The sequence below is a fragment of the Ceratosolen solmsi genome, unplaced genomic scaffold (genome assembly GCF_000503995.2).
Source record: "Ceratosolen solmsi marchali unplaced genomic scaffold, CerSol_1.0 scaffold29, whole genome shotgun sequence".
Taxonomy (NCBI): Eukaryota; Metazoa; Arthropoda; class Insecta; order Hymenoptera; family Agaonidae; genus Ceratosolen; species Ceratosolen solmsi.
Genome location: NW_011948417.1, coordinates 10204098 through 10225476, shown reverse-complemented (window position 1 = coordinate 10225476; position 21379 = coordinate 10204098). Strand labels below are relative to the sequence as shown.

Here is a 21379-nt window from a genome sequence, read left to right as displayed (position 1 = left end):
ACTTATTTGAAATTAAAAATCATGATTCTAGGATAAACAGCAGAAATTGCTGTCAGTATTATTTAAACATATGATTTAACAAAACTCTAAATAGATTTAAATATAATATGTACTTTATTTTTATTTATAAAGATATAAAAATATTAATATTTTTTAATAAATTAAAAAATTTATAATATTGATGACCAAATTCATTGTTTATTGTATTTGTGCAAGTATTCAAAAATTCTATTACATAAGTTTCTCTGAAATCATTTGAAATATCAATAAATACAAATTTCTTTTATATAAAATGAATCCTTGGTTTTTATTCAATTGCATTCTACCAGTGAGTAGTAGTGATCGAAAATCCATAATCTACCAATATTTTTTATATTATGGCATTAAAAATTTTCTAAATTTGTAGTTTATTTACTTTTATTTTAAATAAGATATTATAAACTCATTTATTTAATTTTGTATATGAAAAAATCTATGACGTCAACATAGTTTCAAATACATATTTAATAAAAACCAAAGTAATTAATTAATTAATTAATTAATTAAAATAAAAAAATTAATAAGATAATAGTAAAGTACAAAGTAGTTCATAACATTTTAAAGTGAGTTAACCTCTGAAATGAATTTTAATTACTTATTAAGGAATTGCTCATCAAGTACTTAGATGTCACCACGCAGAAACGACAAATAGATATATATTATATATGAAAAAATAAAATATAATTTTTTAATCTACTAGTTAATTTAACTAATAACCGTTACTATTTATAACATTACTTTAAGAAAAGGCAGTCAACTTTATCTTTATTACTAACTAAAAGACAGAAAAAATTATTGAAATTATATACACTTAATTACGGTAAAAGTATTATAAATAAAAATTAAAAAATATAAATATAAAATAATTTGTATATAATATTATAAAACAATTTTAAAATATAAAAATTGCTTCCATCTCATTTTGCAATAACTTTGTTTATATTAATATAAAATGTAACAATATTAGTTTATTTTTTCGTAATTATATATAATTAATTCAATCATTGTTTACTATTAAATACAAAAAATTATTTAAAAAATTTATATATTTTCAAAATCACTTTTTAATATAAATTAAAGTTTTATTCAACTATGGTACATTATTATTCAATATATGTTAAATAATTATTAATAATTCATAAAGTTTAAATTAAAATGCAATATTTTTCTGGGGTTTCAAAAATATTTAAATTACTAAATCAAAAATATATTTTGTTTTCACAATACACATAATGTTTATTTCAATTAAATTTTTATTTCGTCATGAAATAATTTTTATGTATATTTTTAAATGAAGAACAAAATTTTAATTCATTGCATGCATTTGAAAAAAATATAATTAATTGTTAATAACATTTACAATGTAATATGGATGATTTTACATAGGATGTAGTATTGTATCGTTTTGAATGTTAATACTATTCACATCTCATATTCATAGTATATACAAAGATAAATTTTTAGATATCTCTTGAAGAAATGAATTAAAAAGATTGTGAACCGATTATAGAAAAGAACAAAATGTCGAACTTGAAAATATAATAATCTTTACCTTAGGGTTTAATACTTATTTGGATATTGGTAAATATATCTCGTTTGTTTTCTAATTATTTCAACAGATTTCTGAATTACGTACCAGCACATCTATTAGTCCCACCGAGGTGATAGGTCTTATAAAACTGACTGCAACTAATATTTTAATTGAAAACAGAGAAGAAAAGAACAATTTTTCTAACATGTGATTGCCACAGAGTACCTTTAGAAATTAGCGATCTTTTTTGGCGACCCTTTACAATTTTTCGTTTTTACAGTATCAGCACTAATAATCTGTGAAACAATTTATGTGTATACTATTGATTATAAAGAAATGAAACTTTAATGAATCGGGAAAATGTTAATTCAAGCACCGGCGGCCGTCGGACATAAAAGTATGTAGGAATTGAACACATGATTCTTCGTAGATTTTTGTTGAGACTGTAGGCATCAAATTTGTAAAATATATTTTCATATTTTTTAAACTACTAAATTGGTTAATTTTACAACTTGTATCGTTCATTAATTACATATCACATAAAACTGTTTATAAACTAATATGACAAATTATTAACGAGTTCCTTAAGCAAATTCAAATTCTGAAATATTCTAATATTTTTCTATAATCACATTGTCATAAAGCAGTGTATTCTATATTATACACGAAATATATTTAAATTATTCTAATTTAATTAAAATATCGAAAAATTGAATAATGAAATTGCACTAATTATTTTAAACGTTTACTTTCATTTAAACAATATATTATTATAAAAGTTAAAATTTTTAGTTTTTAATTATAAAAGCAAACTTATATATACTTCTTAAATATATCAAAAGGTTCTTAATTTTATTAAGTATTTAAAATTAATTAAAATATTTTAAATCCAAAATAGTACTAATCAATAATGATATGTGTAAAGATTAATAAATTCCTAAAAACTTATTTTAAATTAAAATTTCAATTAGAAATATATAACAATTATTTAAAATATATATTTATTTTTTATGTGTAAAAATTCATATATATTTCTTTGCATTAATATTTTTATTCTAGTTTTATATGTATTTCTGACATTTTCTTTGTATAATTTACACAAATACATAAATTAATTTATATATGTTTTTATTTATATTTTTTTTAAAATTTTTAGAAAAGAAATTTTAGAAATATATTTCTGATGCACCTAAAATTAAAAATGTCATCTTAAATATTTATACAAAAAAAAATATATATCACGTTTCAAATAATAAAAAAATATATTTAAAAAGATAAAAACTAAGTTTTTTTATATAAATGCTTACAAAACTCTGTGTATGTAAGTGGTATTTTTTGCTTAAATATTAAAATTATAATAAAATATAATTTGAAAATTTTGTTTATTTATATTATTAACATAAAGGAATACATATAAAGTATTAAATTTACATTTTATATAAATAATAAACTAAATCAATAAAGTTAACCGATTAATTAATTCATGTCTGTATTTTAAATGTGGTACATCATATATATGAAAGAGTGAAGTACAGTGAATATTAAAACATGAAAATATCTGAAGTTGTTCGTTTTATTAAGTTTATTATAAGTTGCAGAAAGTGTATTAAATCTTACTATGATAAACAAGAAATTTATCTATGTAGATGTAATATAAATTATAAATAAATGTTGTGATTAAATTTGGGACTAATAAAGATTAAAATTTTTTAATTATTTAATTTTTAAGTATAAGCACTTAAAATTTTAAAATAAATATGAATTTAAATAAATTTCAATTGAAAATAACATTTCTACACGAGTATAGAACTTTTGTTTTATAAATGATATTTTAAGTATTAAAATAATTTAAATTTCCTTGTAAATTTAACTGGAAATAATTATCTTAATTTTTTAACATTTTATTATGATTTTATAAATATTATTTAAGAGGATTATATATAAAATTCGAATAATTTACACACTTAAATAACTTTGCAGTGATACTAGGTATTTAGTAAATATTAGAATTTATAGGTAAAAATAAAATCTTTGATTGTATGATTTATTTTGTTATTTATTAAATTCATATTCGTCTAATAATTAAAATACTATAGAAAAGTTTCCTTAAATTTAATAATTCACATAAAAATTTTTTTGCAAATTTCCAAATAATGAGCAAACATTCTTCTAAATACGACGACTGCATGTATAAGAAAGTTGCTTTAAATTTATTTAAGATTATCGGCTAATTCAAACTGCTTAAGATAGTTGACAAAAGCTTTACTATCGTAAACCTATTTATTTCTCATTATTATCCGTCACAAGCTCTTTATAGTCGTACTCGTTGCTTGATGTGGAGACATAGTGAGTGCCGACAAAATATCCAACCCCGGCTATGAGGATACATGCTGATGCGTTTAGTCAGAATTGATAGGAGGGTTGTGGTTGTTACACCTTTCTCATGCACTCCACGCACGCGCATGCATATATGTAAGTAATAAATAAACAATTCTTGTCTTCGCCACTCACACGATTTAACTATCGTCTCTACCCCTTTCTCTCACACTCTCCTTCTATCTCTTTTTCTTTCTCTCTCTTTATTTCCCTCTCTCTCTCTCTCTCTCTCTCTCTCTCTCTTTCTCCCCCATACCTTCGCTTGCTAACCCAAAGAAAAGGATGCAAGAGTTTATAGCATAAGAGTATTCGTATCAGCCTCTAAAGAGGCGGATCGTATACGCTCCGCCTTCCTGTACACTTGCCGCGTGACCAATATGCGAAAACGTTACCGCCTACGTAACTCCACTCAATTGATTTTGTTGACATCCCATTGGTTAGAACGTAGTCCAACCATTTGGAGTGGGAGCATATGAAATTGGCATGGTTGCGTTCTTCGCCACCAGAGGGTTCGACTGTTCGCGTGACTGAAAAGAGAGTGAGAGAGCGAGTCGAGTGAGAGCTTGCTGAAGTGGTGTGAGTGGAACGAAGTCAGTCGCTGACTGGAGCGCAGGGGACGGAGACCGTGCGCGACGGTCGGTCTATAGAACCTCGCGGTGCCATACGGAAAGCCTCGAATATTTTCACCCGTCCTCTGTTGTCTCCAGTCACATTGTTGATAATTGCTTGTTTTGTTCAGCGCTGTTGATAGAAAATCCTTCGTGTCATCAGCGTATGTGTATTTGAGCGCATAGACGTGAAACCGAGCGCGCGCGCGTGTTTATTTGCGTGTGTGGCTGAGAGTGCGTGTGACTGTGTGACTGGTTGCTTGTAGTTGTGTGCGAGCGGGGGTGGGAAAAGGAAAACGCGCGCGCGACAAGTCGCGACTAGACATAGACATGAGGCAGAGAAAGAGAAATACGTAGCCGTAGCTCGGATGCCGTGGCGTGTGAGGCTCAGAGAGTTTAATCATTTTTCTTTGTTTGCTTGGGATCGAGCTGCGTGCATCCGACCGCGAGCTGGACTGCTTTGGAGTTCTGTGCGCATTGTGCAGTGTGGTGCAATATTTTCAACTACTATTTACGTTGGCAATCGTTACTTATACTTCAGCGATTGAATACCCGCGCGGTTATTTATGCGAGTGCGGAACTAAACAGGGCCATCACGCGTGGTTATTTGCTCATATTCTAAGAGACATACAAGTAAGGAAACAACGAATATGTCGGCGTATGCGCAATTCGGATACTATCCGACGGCTTCGCAGGTAAGCACGCCGATGGGGTTTCATTTCGATCGATTGCTTTACAAGTCATAGTCCGTTCTTTTCCTCCTAGTATGCTTTATAAAATACACAGTAATAAATACATTATGTAACCGTTTTATTATGCATCGATGTTTATATTTTCCAGAATTACTTTCAAATGCGTTTATTCTAAAGTTTGTGTATTAAATATTAAGTAGAATTTATCAACATGCATGTATGATTATATCGATTTACTTCAAACATGGTGTACTTTAAAACTTTTAGTAACATATTTTTTAATAAAAACTTAAAATTCTAGATTTTTATATTTTGGAAAATTTTTTAATAGTATGGAAAAAGATTTTAATTGCGTTTCGATTATTAGTATTGAAAGACTCATTAATTTATATTATTTTTACAAAATTATTCAACAAAAAAATGCAGAAGCTTAGAAATATATTTAAATTACTTTTTAATAAAAAGTAACTAAATCAAAGATATTTATTATATGACTTAATATTAGTAACCAAGGTATTAAAACTATTAAAAATAGTATGTATAATCAACACCTTTGAGATAATAGCAATATTGGTTATTTTTATTTTTGAATTATTCATTTGCAAATAATGTACATTAGTTGATTATTCAAATCGACTGATTCATAAAAAGTATAATTTTCAATTACTACTGCTTGTTATGAATTATAACATATATAATAGATGTACAGAAATTTCACTTGCAAATGCATTATGTTATTGTAAACATTTACATTTGAGGTTAAGTTTCATTTCATAGATACCAATTTTACTTCTTACAAGTATTATCGTAGTAAAAAAAATTTACTTTAAATAAGACATAAATAAAAGAAATTTATTAATAGAAATAAAATTATAATAGAAGTTGAAATAATGATAAAGAATAATACGTCAGAACAACTGATGGTATGGTTCAGTATTCAAATTAATCACTCCATCGATTCACTTTAATATTATAGTTTACTAAAATCGCCGAAATTCAATACATATACTTCAAAAGGAAATTAAAACAAATCAAGAAGAATAAACGAAAACAAGGATGAATGAAAATTTTTTAAGAAACAAAGGAAGAATTTACGTACGCTGAAGAGGCAGTTAGGAGAGAAGGGTGGAAGAGAGGAAGAGGGGGGGGACACGCGGAAAATTCTGGCGCGCACCTGCGCGATTGCATTCCCTTGTTACCGTCGGCCGTCGCGCCTAATGCGTTCTACAAATTTACGGCGACCCTTGGAGTTCATCCTTGAGGTCCTATAAAGTGTATGAGTAAATCATATGAATATTTCACATCCTGGTTATGATAACAGTGATCGATATATTCTTTTTATAAAGAGATAAATAAGATCTTTTTCGGAGTGATCTAATAGATTTTAATTTTTCATTCTTTTGTTTTGTTAATACTTTGCATTTTGAAAGGAAAGGTAGTCTATTTTTGCTGTATTTTGTTAGATATTTCTGATGCATTAAAGGTTCGAGCAGAGACAAATTGATTAATTTTTCAATTTTAATAGATATTTTATATCAAATAATAAGATAATATGAAACTAATATGATAAATAATAAATACTATTATTTATAAATAGTGATATATGAATTATCTAAATACTGATAGATATTAGATCTAAATAATGCTAAATTGAATGTGTAGTAATTAATATTTCGTATTACTTACATAAATTAAGTTAACCATTTGATTAATAATCATTTATATTAAATTCTTTTTCAAGAATCTCTTTTTAATACATTATTTTTAAATCATTATAAGCCTAATAATAAATAGTGTAACTTATATATCTACTCTAATAAATTCGTATTAAGTAACTTTTGTAACTAAATTAAAGAATTTAATTAATTCAAGAATAAATCGTGTGATTGAAACTAAAAAAAATCGTAATACAGGAATAGATAGAGATAGAGATAGAGACGCAGGGCAGTCAACTAAATAATAAGGAATGGTGCATTTCTAATTATTATTGTATCATTTTTAATTATAAATAATATATTTCAATATTAATACATGTCTGTTTATATTATTTATGCTTACATATAGTCTGTTTATATTTATTATATTTTTATACACACTTATATAATTACAAATAATTTCCTGCCACATGTATATATATATATATATATATATATAATGTGAAAGAACATTTTCACATATATTTCTTGACGAAAACGAAGAATATATGTGTAATAAATCAAGTCAAAATCCATTAATAACGTGTAAAATGAAAGCGCTCAATTTTACATTAAAAACAAATGTATAGTAATAAAGATAAAACTTACATATGTCAATAAGAGTCAATATGACATATATTTATTCATAGCTTACAGACTGTTATATTCCATTTGAATATGTAAAATCGTTTTAGTTACACGCGTGAATTCGATCGTGAATTAACACCATTTCATAAGATTCTTTCGTTTTTTCGTAAACAGCAAAACAGAAATAAAGTGACAAGCAAAATAAACATCTATTATTAATATCGTAACTTAAAGTTAAAAATTTTGCACTATAACGTTAATAAGTTTTAGTTTCATTAATAAATAGTACATATTTTATTAAAATGTGTAATACAAAATTTAAAAGTAATAATATTTTATAAAAATTACACACAAAAATTTAGTGTATCTTTATATTAAATATTGAAATCTATAGTAAAAAGAATATATATATATATATATATATATATTAAGACAAAATTTTAAACTGCAAATTATTTCAAACGTTAAGGAGAAATAATTGCATTATGTGACGAATCATTTTAAACAGTAATACTTTTATTACTGAAATATTAAAAATATTGAAATAAATAAAATATTTAGAAAGTTGAAATTCAAAGAAATTGAATTTTTATATTGCAAAAATATAATACTTATGTAATACACGTTTGTCATTAAAAAAACACACTAATAAAGTTAATAATAGTCTCTGTAATAAAATTAATTATTACATTAAATTATTACATTAAAATTAATTAAACAAAACTCATAAAATGTTTAAGACTTACAAAACTCAAAATTTGAACGTAAATTTAACATATATATATATATATATATATATATATATATATATATATATATATATATATATATATATATATGTATATATATATATATATTTGCATAAACTTCGGATATAATAAAATATAAAAATTTAATTATATAGAATCAATTAATTTACGCTTGGGTATCAAGGCTAACTAGGCATTACAATTACATAGTTTCTATAGTAGTATTCTAGTTAATATTAATTTAATATGAAGATATGTAATTAACAATTAATAAATTAAAGGTTTTAAATAGTTCTGTAGTAATTCGGTTAATTTTTAGATAGAAAGATGTTATATACGAATAAAATTAATGGACACAAGTTTTTTCTGATAAAATAAAAAATATATTATTTTATATAATGGAAGAATTATATCCAAATATATGTATTGTGTACTTAAATGAAATTGGTATGTTACATAATGTAGTTGAATTCGATGATTATTAAAATTAACAACATGCTTGAGTGGTGTTAAGAAAGAGATTGAATATTGAAATTAATTTTGCAATAGTATAGTAATCTAATAAATTATAATATTATGCTTTATATATATAAGTAGATTAAAGTGTAAATGTTGAACGAGTAAATAATAGAATCCAATAAATTAACTTTATAATCAATATATATTCATATAATTTATATTTACAGTTCTTTTCACAATTTATGATCATTCATTAAAGGTATTATAATTTTTTATATTATTTATTGAAATTTGAATATTATGGTATATATTTCGGTACAGTGCCTTCTTAAAAAATTTAAATGAATCACCAATAATAATTTTCATTAAATATTTCAAATTTCAATATTTAATTTCTTTTTATTCATACTAATAAATTTAATATTTATTGAAAGTATAATAATTAGTTAGTATCAATAATTTTCATTTTTTTATTACAAAATTTTATATTACTATATTTACCATTAATTTGTAAATATTTATATACAATATTTCATGTACAATATTTAATATGAGTTATATGTATTATATGGGAATATATGTTTTATATGTAAAATAGTATAAATTTTATAAAATCTTTAGATATACTTTATATGAGAAACTATTTTAGAAATCTTTATTTCTATAAGTAATTTTGTTTTAAAAATAATTCTATATTAATAATTTAAAAGAATATATAAAAAAAAGGAATGATTCATACCACAAAAAACGACGTATATAAAAAATTTAATACAAAATAATAAATTTATTATGATGCATATTATGATATATATTGATAGCACATGCATTCTGCGTAAATTCTAAGAAGTACTAGTTTCCAGTTGCTCGATTACATATCAATCTGGAAATATCCTATATGTCTGAATCATATAACACATCGTTTTTGGTAAAAGACGGATTCTGCTAAGTTTCAGTATGCGAGATATACTTAATTAAAGTAAGAAAATTAATAATAAAACAAATATATTTCAATTAAAATATTGTAGATGTGTATAAGAAGTTTTTTTTTGTAAAATAGTCATATATTTTTTATCCTCTTTATATATTTTTTTATTATTTAAACAAGCTTTTAACTGCTAGTTTAACATTAAAATAAAATTGAACAAACTTAGAAATTTCATGAAAAATTTAATTAAAAATTGCTCTCTTTTTAATAATTGTTGTTGGTATACAAAATTAAATTATTAAAAATATATAAAATATAACTTTGTTTGGAATTTTTCTATAACTATATAATTTTGTCAAATATAGTGTTATTTAATATGCATAAAAATTAAAATATCATATGTACATTATTTAATAATTAGAAAATTTCTAATCACTATTTAAAATTTGACAATTTTCAAAATTCTTAGCTTTTGAACAAAAAATTCAGGTAAATTTTAAAAGTGATGAAATAACAATTTCTAAAATGGATATTTATTTTATGATCTTAATTGCAGTAAAGGAATTAAATTTTTCAATATTAAATATTTAAAAATAATATTATACATTATACATAATAACTAATTTAACAAAATGAGATGTACAAATATAATACAGAAGAAATATACTGTCTAATATACTAATATGCTAATGCAATATCTTAATATACAAGTAAACACTTCTCGTCAAGTATCTTTTATGTGTTTGCATTAAATATTTAAGATTAACGCAAAATTAGTAATTACTGTGCTCAGATATTTATAGTTGCCAATAATTCATAATTTTAAATAGAAGTTGTGGTATTGTCTTAAAACTAAATAACTGATTTGGTAATATTCTTAATCTAGTAACATAGTATACCATCAAAACTATTAAAATATTCTTTCAAAAGAAGTAGGTAAAATTATTATGATTATTAATAACCATAAATTAATAATTAATAAAAATGATTATTTAATTAAGCATAAAATGATTATTTTCATAGAAATAAATTCTTACTATTCCTAGTATAATTCATTTGTACATTTGTCATAGATGAGGAAAAAAATAAAAAATTTAAGAAAAAAACGATAATAATTACATTGCTCTGGAGATTCTGAGTATTCACATGCATTTTTAACTGGCATTGAATTTAACGTTGGACAAGGGCGTGACTTTGACGTGCGAGCGCGTGCATGCACATGCATGCGTATGTTCATGCGCCGGGCCACTTTCTGTCGGGGCCCGGTGCATGGAAGAAACCTGTAGCAGCAATCTTCGGCAACGACAAACCGACGAATCGGGTATCAAATTTAAATTTGTTACAAACCTTGACACTCCTCTTAATATTTTCGCTGTTGTACGTTATGAACAAAAATTTTATTCATCTATGAAATATTTACTTTCATTTTTAATACTTAATTACAATCGAAAACTATTAAAAGAACGCAATGAATACGTTGTTTAAGTGTATTGATTTTGGCTAATTCTATGTCGTATTTTTAAGATGCATGAGCTTCCAACAAAGTTGGTTGTGTTTATTAGGATGTGAAAAAAATACGTCTAAAGGATTCAATACACTTCTTCACAGATATAACATAATTAATATTATCATTTTTATATGTTTATATAAGTTTACATATATTTTTATATATTTATATACAAATCATTTAGGATTCATTATTACTTTATCAGTTATATTAAAATTCTATTTAAACATTGTCAGAAAGTGTAAATAATGTGAAAACTACTGATTTATTTAATTTTAAACTAAACTTAAATAATATTTAAACGTTTATAAACTATATGTATAATGCATTATATATCTACATATTAGCATTACTAAAAATGAATAAAAGTATGAAACTATAAAATGTTAAATATGTGTTTATGTTAAATATGTAACACTCATTTTATTGCTTGGTAAGTAATTGTACCAAAGCTAGATATAATCTTGTTCGTAAGTGTATAGAGAATCTAGAGAAATCGGAGTTGATAAAATTATTATGAAATATTTCAAGAGCATTATTTTTTCGATGTAAGGTATAATAATATAATAAAAATGAAAGTATTAGTTTTAACACTTGATTATTATTAACTTAATACAATTTTGAATCTAAAGTTATTTTACTTTCTTTTATAAAAGCAAGCAATGTTTGTATAACTTTCACCTCTTATTTTACAAACATGTTCTTTGAAAAAAGAGAATCAATGTAGAAAATTTTCCAATATAAAATAAAATAAAAATTACGCACACGTTTTAAAATAAATGAATGAAGCACGATTTGTCATACGTTGGCACATTCTGTCGTTACGGATGACAAATTGAATATTCTTCACCGTACTGTATACGGAAATAAGCGTCTATTACAACAAGTTTGTAATCTATTTGCATGATCGATACTATAATCCAAGTAAGGTGAGACAGTTACGACAGTCTTATAAAAAAAATCGTTTGAGAAACGAACATCTGACGTTGCACGCATGGTAACGTTGCCTTGGTGCTTGTAGTTTTAATTAATTAAGACCACACTTGAGTAGAACTTCTTTATAATTGAAGATTCATGAATGTTCTAGAAAATATTTTCTATTTATTATTTATTTTACAGAGAAACCCTTGTTACTTACAGATTATCTATGTAATAGTAAAGTTTAAAACAAAATTACATTTTCTTATAAAAATTAAAAAATATATGAATTAAAAAAAAATAAATTGAATAAAATTAGATATAAATTAAGCTGCTCATTTTACAAACAAATTAAAAAGTAATATTCGTTCATATTTTTATATAGAGAATAGAAACCACGTTAAACCAAAAATTTATAATATTAATCGAGTTGACAATATCGATAAATAATTCATTGATTTAATTAAATTTATTTTTCATTTGCAGCGAATTTTTGGCACTAATCGGGTATTAAGATTTTTAAATTGTTTTTGTTCTCACATTAAAATTACAGATTAAAAATTATAAATATCTAAAGAAAATTACATGACCATTCACATAAAAGTATTGTACAATAAAATTGATTTTGAATAAAAATATATATAATAGCAATATCAAATAGTTCTAAATTTTTTAATAATTTTAGTTTATGAATAAAATTAATAAATTCGTGTAATATTAATTTGCATTAATTAAGTTTTAATGGAACTAATGTAATTTAATTATATAATCGCTTTATAAATAATTTAAAAAATATTTTTATTTTAACAAAAATAATCAAAAATAATTTATTCCTCAAATTAGATATATACGAATAGAAAAATATGTTTATAAAAAGCAAAATCGAATTAAAGTAAACAAAATTCTGCCTAAAATTAAGTTTCAAATGTGTTTTATTGGTTAATATGTCAACATTTACTGTGTTATGCGTAATTTTTTTTATAAAACATTAGATAGTGATAGAAACAAATTTTTCTTGAAGTAATATCATAATTAATGTTGTATAAGTTTATTAATATTACATGAATATACCAGTATTTCATAAATTTATCTGTATTATCTTTTAATACGTTGTTAATGTATTTGTTTTAGTTTTAATATGAATAAATTTCATTTAGTCCAAATTTATTATAAGTACATTGAAACATTTTTCAGTAATTATGTAGAAAATAAGCAAATGAAATATATAATATTTCATTACATAACATTCTTAATCTATCTCTAAAATTATTATCTATTAAAATTAAATCTATAAAATTATTTTTAATATTATAATTATTATTTATTATTCTATATTCAGTAGATATGTTTTATACTATTTATTGTATTCATAACTTTGACTCATGACAAAGTATGTAAAAATCATACTAAAAAAGTATTTGCGTAGTAAATAGTTTTAACACACCATATCATTAAAAAGCAAAAATCGAGCAAAGCAGCCGTCTATATATAGATTATATAGATTATATTGTATTTAGATTATAATAATATTGAGTAACTGTGAAATTTGTGTACACAGTATATAATTGAAATAAGACCACTTTGTAAAAAACTATTATTGATCATGTAAAACAATAGTTAATAAAATTTATTATGTAACTATTTAAGTGATATTAAGATTTTTTAATGTGTGAAAATGATATATTTTTAAGTAAATGAAGCGTATAAATTTGATTATTGTAAAAGACAAATATTATGAATATTACTTTAAATAAATAACGCCATATTTCTTTTTTTTTAAGTTTGGTATAAATAATTGTATTATTTCTAAACTTTTTAATAAAATATATCAATTACAAATATATAAAAAATATAAGTTAAATATTTATTAAAATAATTTTAATCTTATACATGAGTTTATATTATATGTTCTATTTATTATAAGTGCTTTTATTATAATCAATTTATCCAGTGAATAATTTTCTTTTTAAAATGCATGTAAAATAAGTAAGTTTATATGGTCGAGGAAAGTCATAAAAAATATATGGCTTAATTATTGACCTCTATAAAATAATTAAAGTGATCATTCAAATAAAATCTAATTGGCAAATATTTATACTTTGTACAGTATCATATAGTATTTAGCATATTTGTTGTATTTTTCATATGTGAAATATTTTATTATTTTTAGTCTTTTAAGTTTTCATTGTAGATTCTTAAATATAGTAATTATCAATTAATAAGTAATATTGCACGAACAGTGGTAGTTTTATTCTTAAATTAAATTTTTCTATTTTTTTTCTATGCTTCAGTTCTCTTAAAATATCGTAAAATATTTTTATAAGAAATTTAATTAATGGAGAGTCTCAACAATATTTAAGTGCTTAAATATTTTAGAATATTTTTATAATGTAAAATTAATTATTAAATCTTAGTTTTAGGGAGAACTTATTCCGTTTGTTCCGATCAATTTGGATAATTTTCATTATTGATAATTTTTTATGAAATTTCAATATCTCAGAATAATCAATAATTTATTGTTAAGATTTCATCATATTTTTTTATTTTATGTAGATATAGCAATATGACTTGTTCAGATATTTATTTAATATTTTGATTCTTTTTCTGTATTTATATAATGTTTTAATATTACAACTTATTAAATAATAAATTATAAATAATACATGAGTTAATTAATAAAATATTATTAATAGCCATCACATATGTAAGAATTATGTATGTATAGTATAGGTAGGTGTTGTTACATATTGTTAATATTTAGATTTGGCATTTTTAACATCTGCTAAAAGTCTGAGATTTGAGTTCATAAATTTGATTTGATTTGAATTAAAATGCTTCAATCGAATCCGACATAATCTGTGATCCACATATCCACTAATAAATAAAAGTAATTAAATGTTCAAAAAGAATTTAGTATAAGAGGAAGGAATAATCAAAGATGGGAGTTAAGCCCGGCCTTATCGATAATTGGGCGTCGTGAAGCCTCCTGTGATTTATTTCGCATCGTATTGCAGCAATTTTATCGCAACGTAAAGCTCGTCGAGTTTGGAGTAGGGAGAACCGGTTATATTCGTAAAAGTCTGGGACTCCTCCATGCGACAGACGATTTTTTTATATATACTTATAAACCAGTTCTTTCCTATAGCTCTCAATACCTCGTGGTATTGCCGTTTAAAGTAAAAATGAAGGTTTATGAATTGATAAAGTTCGATCAATCGATAGTTTTCTTAAGCGTATCTTTTGAATTTGTCAGACTGATGGAGGTGCATGTAAAATGGTATTGATACCGAAGCATATTTGGTGATGGGTTAAAATGTAAGACTATGAAAATACATGTGTGCATTATTTTGATATAGATGAATTAAAGTATTAAAATGAATTGATATTAACTGAATTTAAATAGGAGATTTCAAAATCTATAAATATCAATCCCACAAATCATTTAATGCTATAACATTTTACACATTTATGATTAATTAACCAATGAGTGATGTTAATTTATTCTTTTCTTCAATGTGCTAAAAATTATTGCTATAATTAAGCAGTTTAATAATTATAGATGTTTGTGGCATCAAATTTATTTTTATTTTAAAATACAATAAGTAATTTTAAACTTTCCTATGTTTCAATAAATATGATAAATATTAATCATATCCTAGATTTCATAATAATCGTATATAAATAGAACATGAATAATATTGGTTTATAAATATTAAGAAAATAATTGATTAAAATAAAATTATATTTAATTATTTATAAAAATCTATACTTTTAATCATTTTTTACATTTCTCACTTTTTCTACTATATTTTAATCGTATTCTTTTTTCAATTTCTAATTATTCTTTTAACAGCCCTCACAATATTCTCATATAGTAGATATAATATTTATCCTGTTTTTATTTTTTCTTTTATCAGATATTCGATGTTTTTGAATAATTCGATGTATTTTGATTTTATGTACAAGTCATACCAAATGCATCTTTAAAATTAATATAGAGATTTACGTACATTTTTATTCAAATAAAAATTGATACATGTTTAGTTCTCAATCAATTTTAACAAAATTAATTGAAATTATTTTATTTTATTTTATTAAAAATTGCAAAAATATATTATACAAATACTTGTCATAGATAATTAATATCTTCTTTAAAATTTAAAATCGAATTTTAATACAAAAATCGTTTAAAATATGAAAAAAAAAGATAGAAATATTACATTGAAAAATAGTTAACATTTAAGTGATTCTGCTTTTTTCTCTTAAACATTATTTTTTCCTCAAGCCACCCTTTAATGCTTCGTTTTTATTATTATATGCGTTAATGTATTTTTCCACCCTCTTTTTTTCAATTTTTTAGGTTACTCTATGCTTTAAAAGTACTTTTCCGCCTATCGCCTTTCCTATTACTCAATCTCCTTTTAATGTCACACTTTTTTTTTACTTTCTTAATGTGGCAAGTTACTACTGTTTTAACAGGCTATTTAACGCTTTAGATATATCCTATTATAGCAACAGAAGCAAACGTTTCTTTTTATTCCATAATGTAGAAATACTTACACTTAATAGAAAGAAAATACTCTGAAAATTTTCAGCAATTTAAAATTTTTTTAAACATAAGAGAGGAAGATTATTATTAAGGTACATATTTTAAATGAATATCGGAAAGAATTGATTTAGCTACTGCTGCTCTCTGTCATTTGTTATTTTTGATGTAAAAAACGGTTTTAATTTAAAACCGATGTTAACTGTCGTTTTTTTAAGTGACACTTAAAAATATTATCTAATTTAAACATAATTCGATATTCTTATATCGAACCTTTTTTTTAATTACACTGCAGAGACATTTTATTTAAAATATTACAATTTTTTTTAATTATTTTTGCAAAAAGTTTTAGAAATAATTTTAAGTACATTAAACATAAACAATACATGTTTAACAAACAGTGAATATTAATTTAAATCTATATTAAATCTAATATTAAATATTAAATCTAAATCATTTAAGAAATTTTATTTTCTAAAAAATTAGATTGTAATAGTAATCAAAGGTAATCACCAATATTTTGAGACGTATATTTAATTAAATAAATTTTTTTACTAAACAACTTTACAATAACTATTTTATGATAGCATTTTATAACAATTATTTCAATTTAAAATTTTTATCCCAAATTAATAAAAATATATTTTTAATATAAATCATTTCAAACTACATATGCGATATAGAAATATATTAATTTTTCAAATTAATAATTATCAATTAAGATTCACAATGTGCAATCTTTATCAATTTTTCAAATTAAATAGATAATTCAAATCATTAACCACAACGAAAAATATATCCATTCTATATAGAGAAGTTCAAAAGATCACAGACATGTTAATGCATTGAATTTGAGCGTCGTCAAAGCCGTACAAGTTAGCAAGTAACTTAAAACAAATTTCTTCGTGTAATTTACGAATACAGGTCGTTAAAATGTTACATAAAATTCAATATAAGTATGGCGTCTCTGATACAAAAGAAAAAAAAGTAATGCACTCATATATAATATTCTAAACAAGACCTTGTGCCTAAACAACGATAAGACGTACACGATACAGCAGCAAGGTTTTTTACATATTCGCGGATGCATGACAGTAATGTTTATTTTTTTAAAGAACGAATATCGGTTGTTTCAAAAGTTATTACAATGTCATACTTGAAGAAATGTTTATCTACTTGTCATTGTAAACATCTTAATTAATACCTTAAGTCTGTTTTTTGTGTTTTAAATAGTTTGGCCAATATCCATACTTTGTGCAAAGACTTTGCACTAGTCCTTATGATTATTCAAACTAATATAGGAGTTAAAATGTCGCTTACATATTTTTAATGTATTGTGTGTAATATGTTTTTATGTTTATACTGCGTAATTCCAATAAGTCATTTTAATGGTTTTTCCTAACTCACTCGAGGATCAGGATTACGTGGCTAAGAACTGTATAATAAGCATAATAAGCGTTAATATTTCTTCAATTCTCATCTCACGATTACAATAATGATTTATTTTAAAAGTTATTTAGACTATCTTTTGAAAATTCAGCTTTTTTTAGAGATTATAAATACATTGAAAACTAATTATTTGTTTTACAAAGGTAAAGTTTTACATATAATAAATCATTAGAAATTCATGTTTTTTAACCATATTTCAACTCATTTAGCACCATAAAAACATATCAATTATAATACTTTGAATAAATATATTGATTGATGAAAAATTCAATGATGAAAAATGGATTTTATTATTATTATTCTATGAAATTTAAATAAAGGTAAAAGTGTAATTATTATTAGATTGTTAACATTACAAAATAGTTTGTAGTATAAATTCATGTAAATTTCTATCTTATAAAATTATCTATTAAAGATTATTATTTATATTTCAGTATATGCATTACAGACTTAGATGGGATATATATGCCACCTTTCTAAAACCACGTTATGATAATCAGTGTCATTAATTTTTTTTTCATCAATAATTTTTCGAATCATTTGCACTACAATTTATAAAATTGATTGGTAGGATAAATTGTCATGACGATGCATTTGTTATATTTGTTCGTGTTCATTACAGCTGTAATAATGTAATACGTATTTAATAACTGTTTGAATTTATAATCTAAGGCTTATATATACATGTATTAGTGTATTATTTAATATTTTGATTATATTTTCTCATGTCGAACAGTGTCATGTATTAGTTATAATACAATTTTTTAAAAGGATTATTTAAAGTACAAAATAAATTTTAATGTGTGAGAAAATCATAAATTAGTATATGTTAATATTTTATGAATATTATTATAAGTTACTAATTAGGTGATGATTAGAATATATATAATTATTATGCATTATTTAAATATTTTGAATCAATATTATTATTTGAATATATCAATCATATTTTTTAATGTATAAATGTAATTATTGTAAATTATTTTATTTAATTAGAATTATTCCTGGAATATTCATTTACATGTCATGAATTAATTAGTCCTCTTAAGATTAACGTTGGTGAAAAAAAGAAGTAAACATCATATTACCCTTAAGTTGACAATGGACAATGTAAGAGCTTATTTATATATCTCATCAATCAATAAGCATAGAGCAATATGGCATAATTTTGTTATTATAAAGCAGCCTTGGTTGTTCAAACAGTAAATACAAATTGCAAAGTGATGCAACAGGTGATAACGCGGCTAAGCAAAAGGAAATCATTTCACTAACTACATCTCGTATTCTCAAGAATTCGTTAAGATTCTTGATTTTTGAATTATTTTTGTGTCACTATTTATTTCATGCACATACACCATTAGAGCATTATATATTTTTATTTTTCGTGCAAGATACTGTACGAATAAAACATTTTAAATTTATTAATTAAAGTATCTAAATTACAAATAAAAGCGTCATTTTATTTTTACAAACTTTCTATAAAGGTACCAATAAATATGAAATTAAATATAATAGTTCATCTTCTTATAAAATAATTTGGAAAAAATTTTGAACTGTTACATACGTCTTTGTTAATCAATTACTTATAATCAGTTGAAATTCATAATTCAGAAAAGTCCGTAATTTTATATTTAATATTTTTATATTATTTACCGAAATTTTTGAAGTAATGTGATTTAATTTTTATAAAATAAAATTGAATTATGAATTAAACAAATACTTTTTTTATATTATGAAATTATTTTTAAAAGCTATTGTATCTTTTAAATAAAAAGGTAATATACAAGTAGATGTTATCAAAATTGGTACAATAGTTTTGGAATATTAATTTTCTGTATTTTAAATAACTTAATAAATTAAATCAATTAAGTTGAACGAAACAAACATTTATATAACCAAATATTTTTTAAGCGCTATAAATTAGTAAGTTTTAAAAATGTTACTTTCCTTTTTAGAGCACTATCATCGTGCTTTGCTTATTATAGTATTTTAAATCCTTGAAGATAATAAACCATTAAATAATAAGAATAATAACCATAACAATAACAATAATGATGATGCTGATTATAATGAGAATGATAATAATTTGATGATGACAATAATAATAATAATATTCGTTACATCAATTCAAGTCAAAGTGTATTAAAACATATCAAAAAGAAATCAACATTAAATCAGTCTATTAAATATATGTTTACTTTGAAAAGTACGTCTGTTAAATATATGTTTACACAAAAATTATGTTCAAGAGTGAATCTCAATTGTTAAACAGCTTTACCATTTAATGTTGGCAAGCTTCATCATAAGCAAGCAAATTAGTGAATCAGTTGAACATAGCTGCCAATAATTTAAATAATTTTTTTAATTTACTTCCAACTAAACAATTGTTTCAAAGATGTAAAACAAAAATTTATGAATTATGTATATCATTCTTACAAGTTTATTTATAATAAAAGAATAAAATATTTTCAAGTTTCATGCACCATCACAGTAAAATAATAAATATCTAATGACTATCGAAACTATATACAAATAAAACAAAAAAAATATTTAGCATCTGTTACTCAATTTCTTTTTACAAATATTATTATCTACAAAAACAGTATCAAGGAATATTTGTATTTTTACTCTTTCTTTATCTCTTTCAACTTTTTTATTTGGATTAAAGGATTACCTAAATGAGATTGGGCTACTAATATTTAAAAAAATATATGTATATGAAATCTGTCTTTTCGATGAAATTGTGAAGTAAAATTTCCGAGTAATCGGTGTATGCATAATTTTAGATATAATGTTTTTATGGACATTTACTGAGTAGGCGTATGTTTAAGTTTTGTTACTGAATATATAAACATTCATCAACAATTTTAAAAAAAGTCAATTTGCGAAGTTTTTGTTAAAAATGTGAAATCAACATATTTAACGGCAAATATTGATGTAATAGCTACAGTTAGACTTGAAGGCATATTTAATCCAAGATAAAAAAACTGAGTAATAAAAGAAAAATAAGGAGACACAAAGAGAAGAGAAGTATAAGAGAGGGGATGGGACAAGGCAACGAGTAATCTTAAAGGGTTTTTGTCGAAATATTGCTGGTACACTTCAGGACTGTCGCTGTGTCTGAAATCCTAGCCTTGATCAAAGGCTTGTATAAATTCAAGGCCAATACCATCATAAAACCGCAGTGGTACGTATCCATAGACCTTAGCAACTGAAGACTGTATAGAAGACGAATAGTGACAATTTTAGTCAGGATTTAGGATAGCCGAGAGAGAGAGAGAGAGAGAGAGAGAGAGAG

At 23.3% G+C, this 21379-nt stretch overlaps 1 protein-coding gene across 1 annotated transcript in view; it reads left to right on the top strand.

Moving 5' to 3' along the window:
• Nucleotides 1–4567: 4567 nt before the first annotated feature.
• The window catches only part of LOC105359831 (homeobox protein caupolican), a 51044-nt gene continuing 34232 nt past the window's right edge, over nt 4568–21379 (top strand). Inside the window, exon 1 of the mRNA XM_011496545.1 lies at nt 4568–5249. Within this exon, the coding sequence (XP_011494847.1) occupies nt 5205–5249 (45 nt within the window). The 5' untranslated portion in view covers nt 4568–5204. The remainder of the gene's footprint in view (nt 5250–21379) is intronic.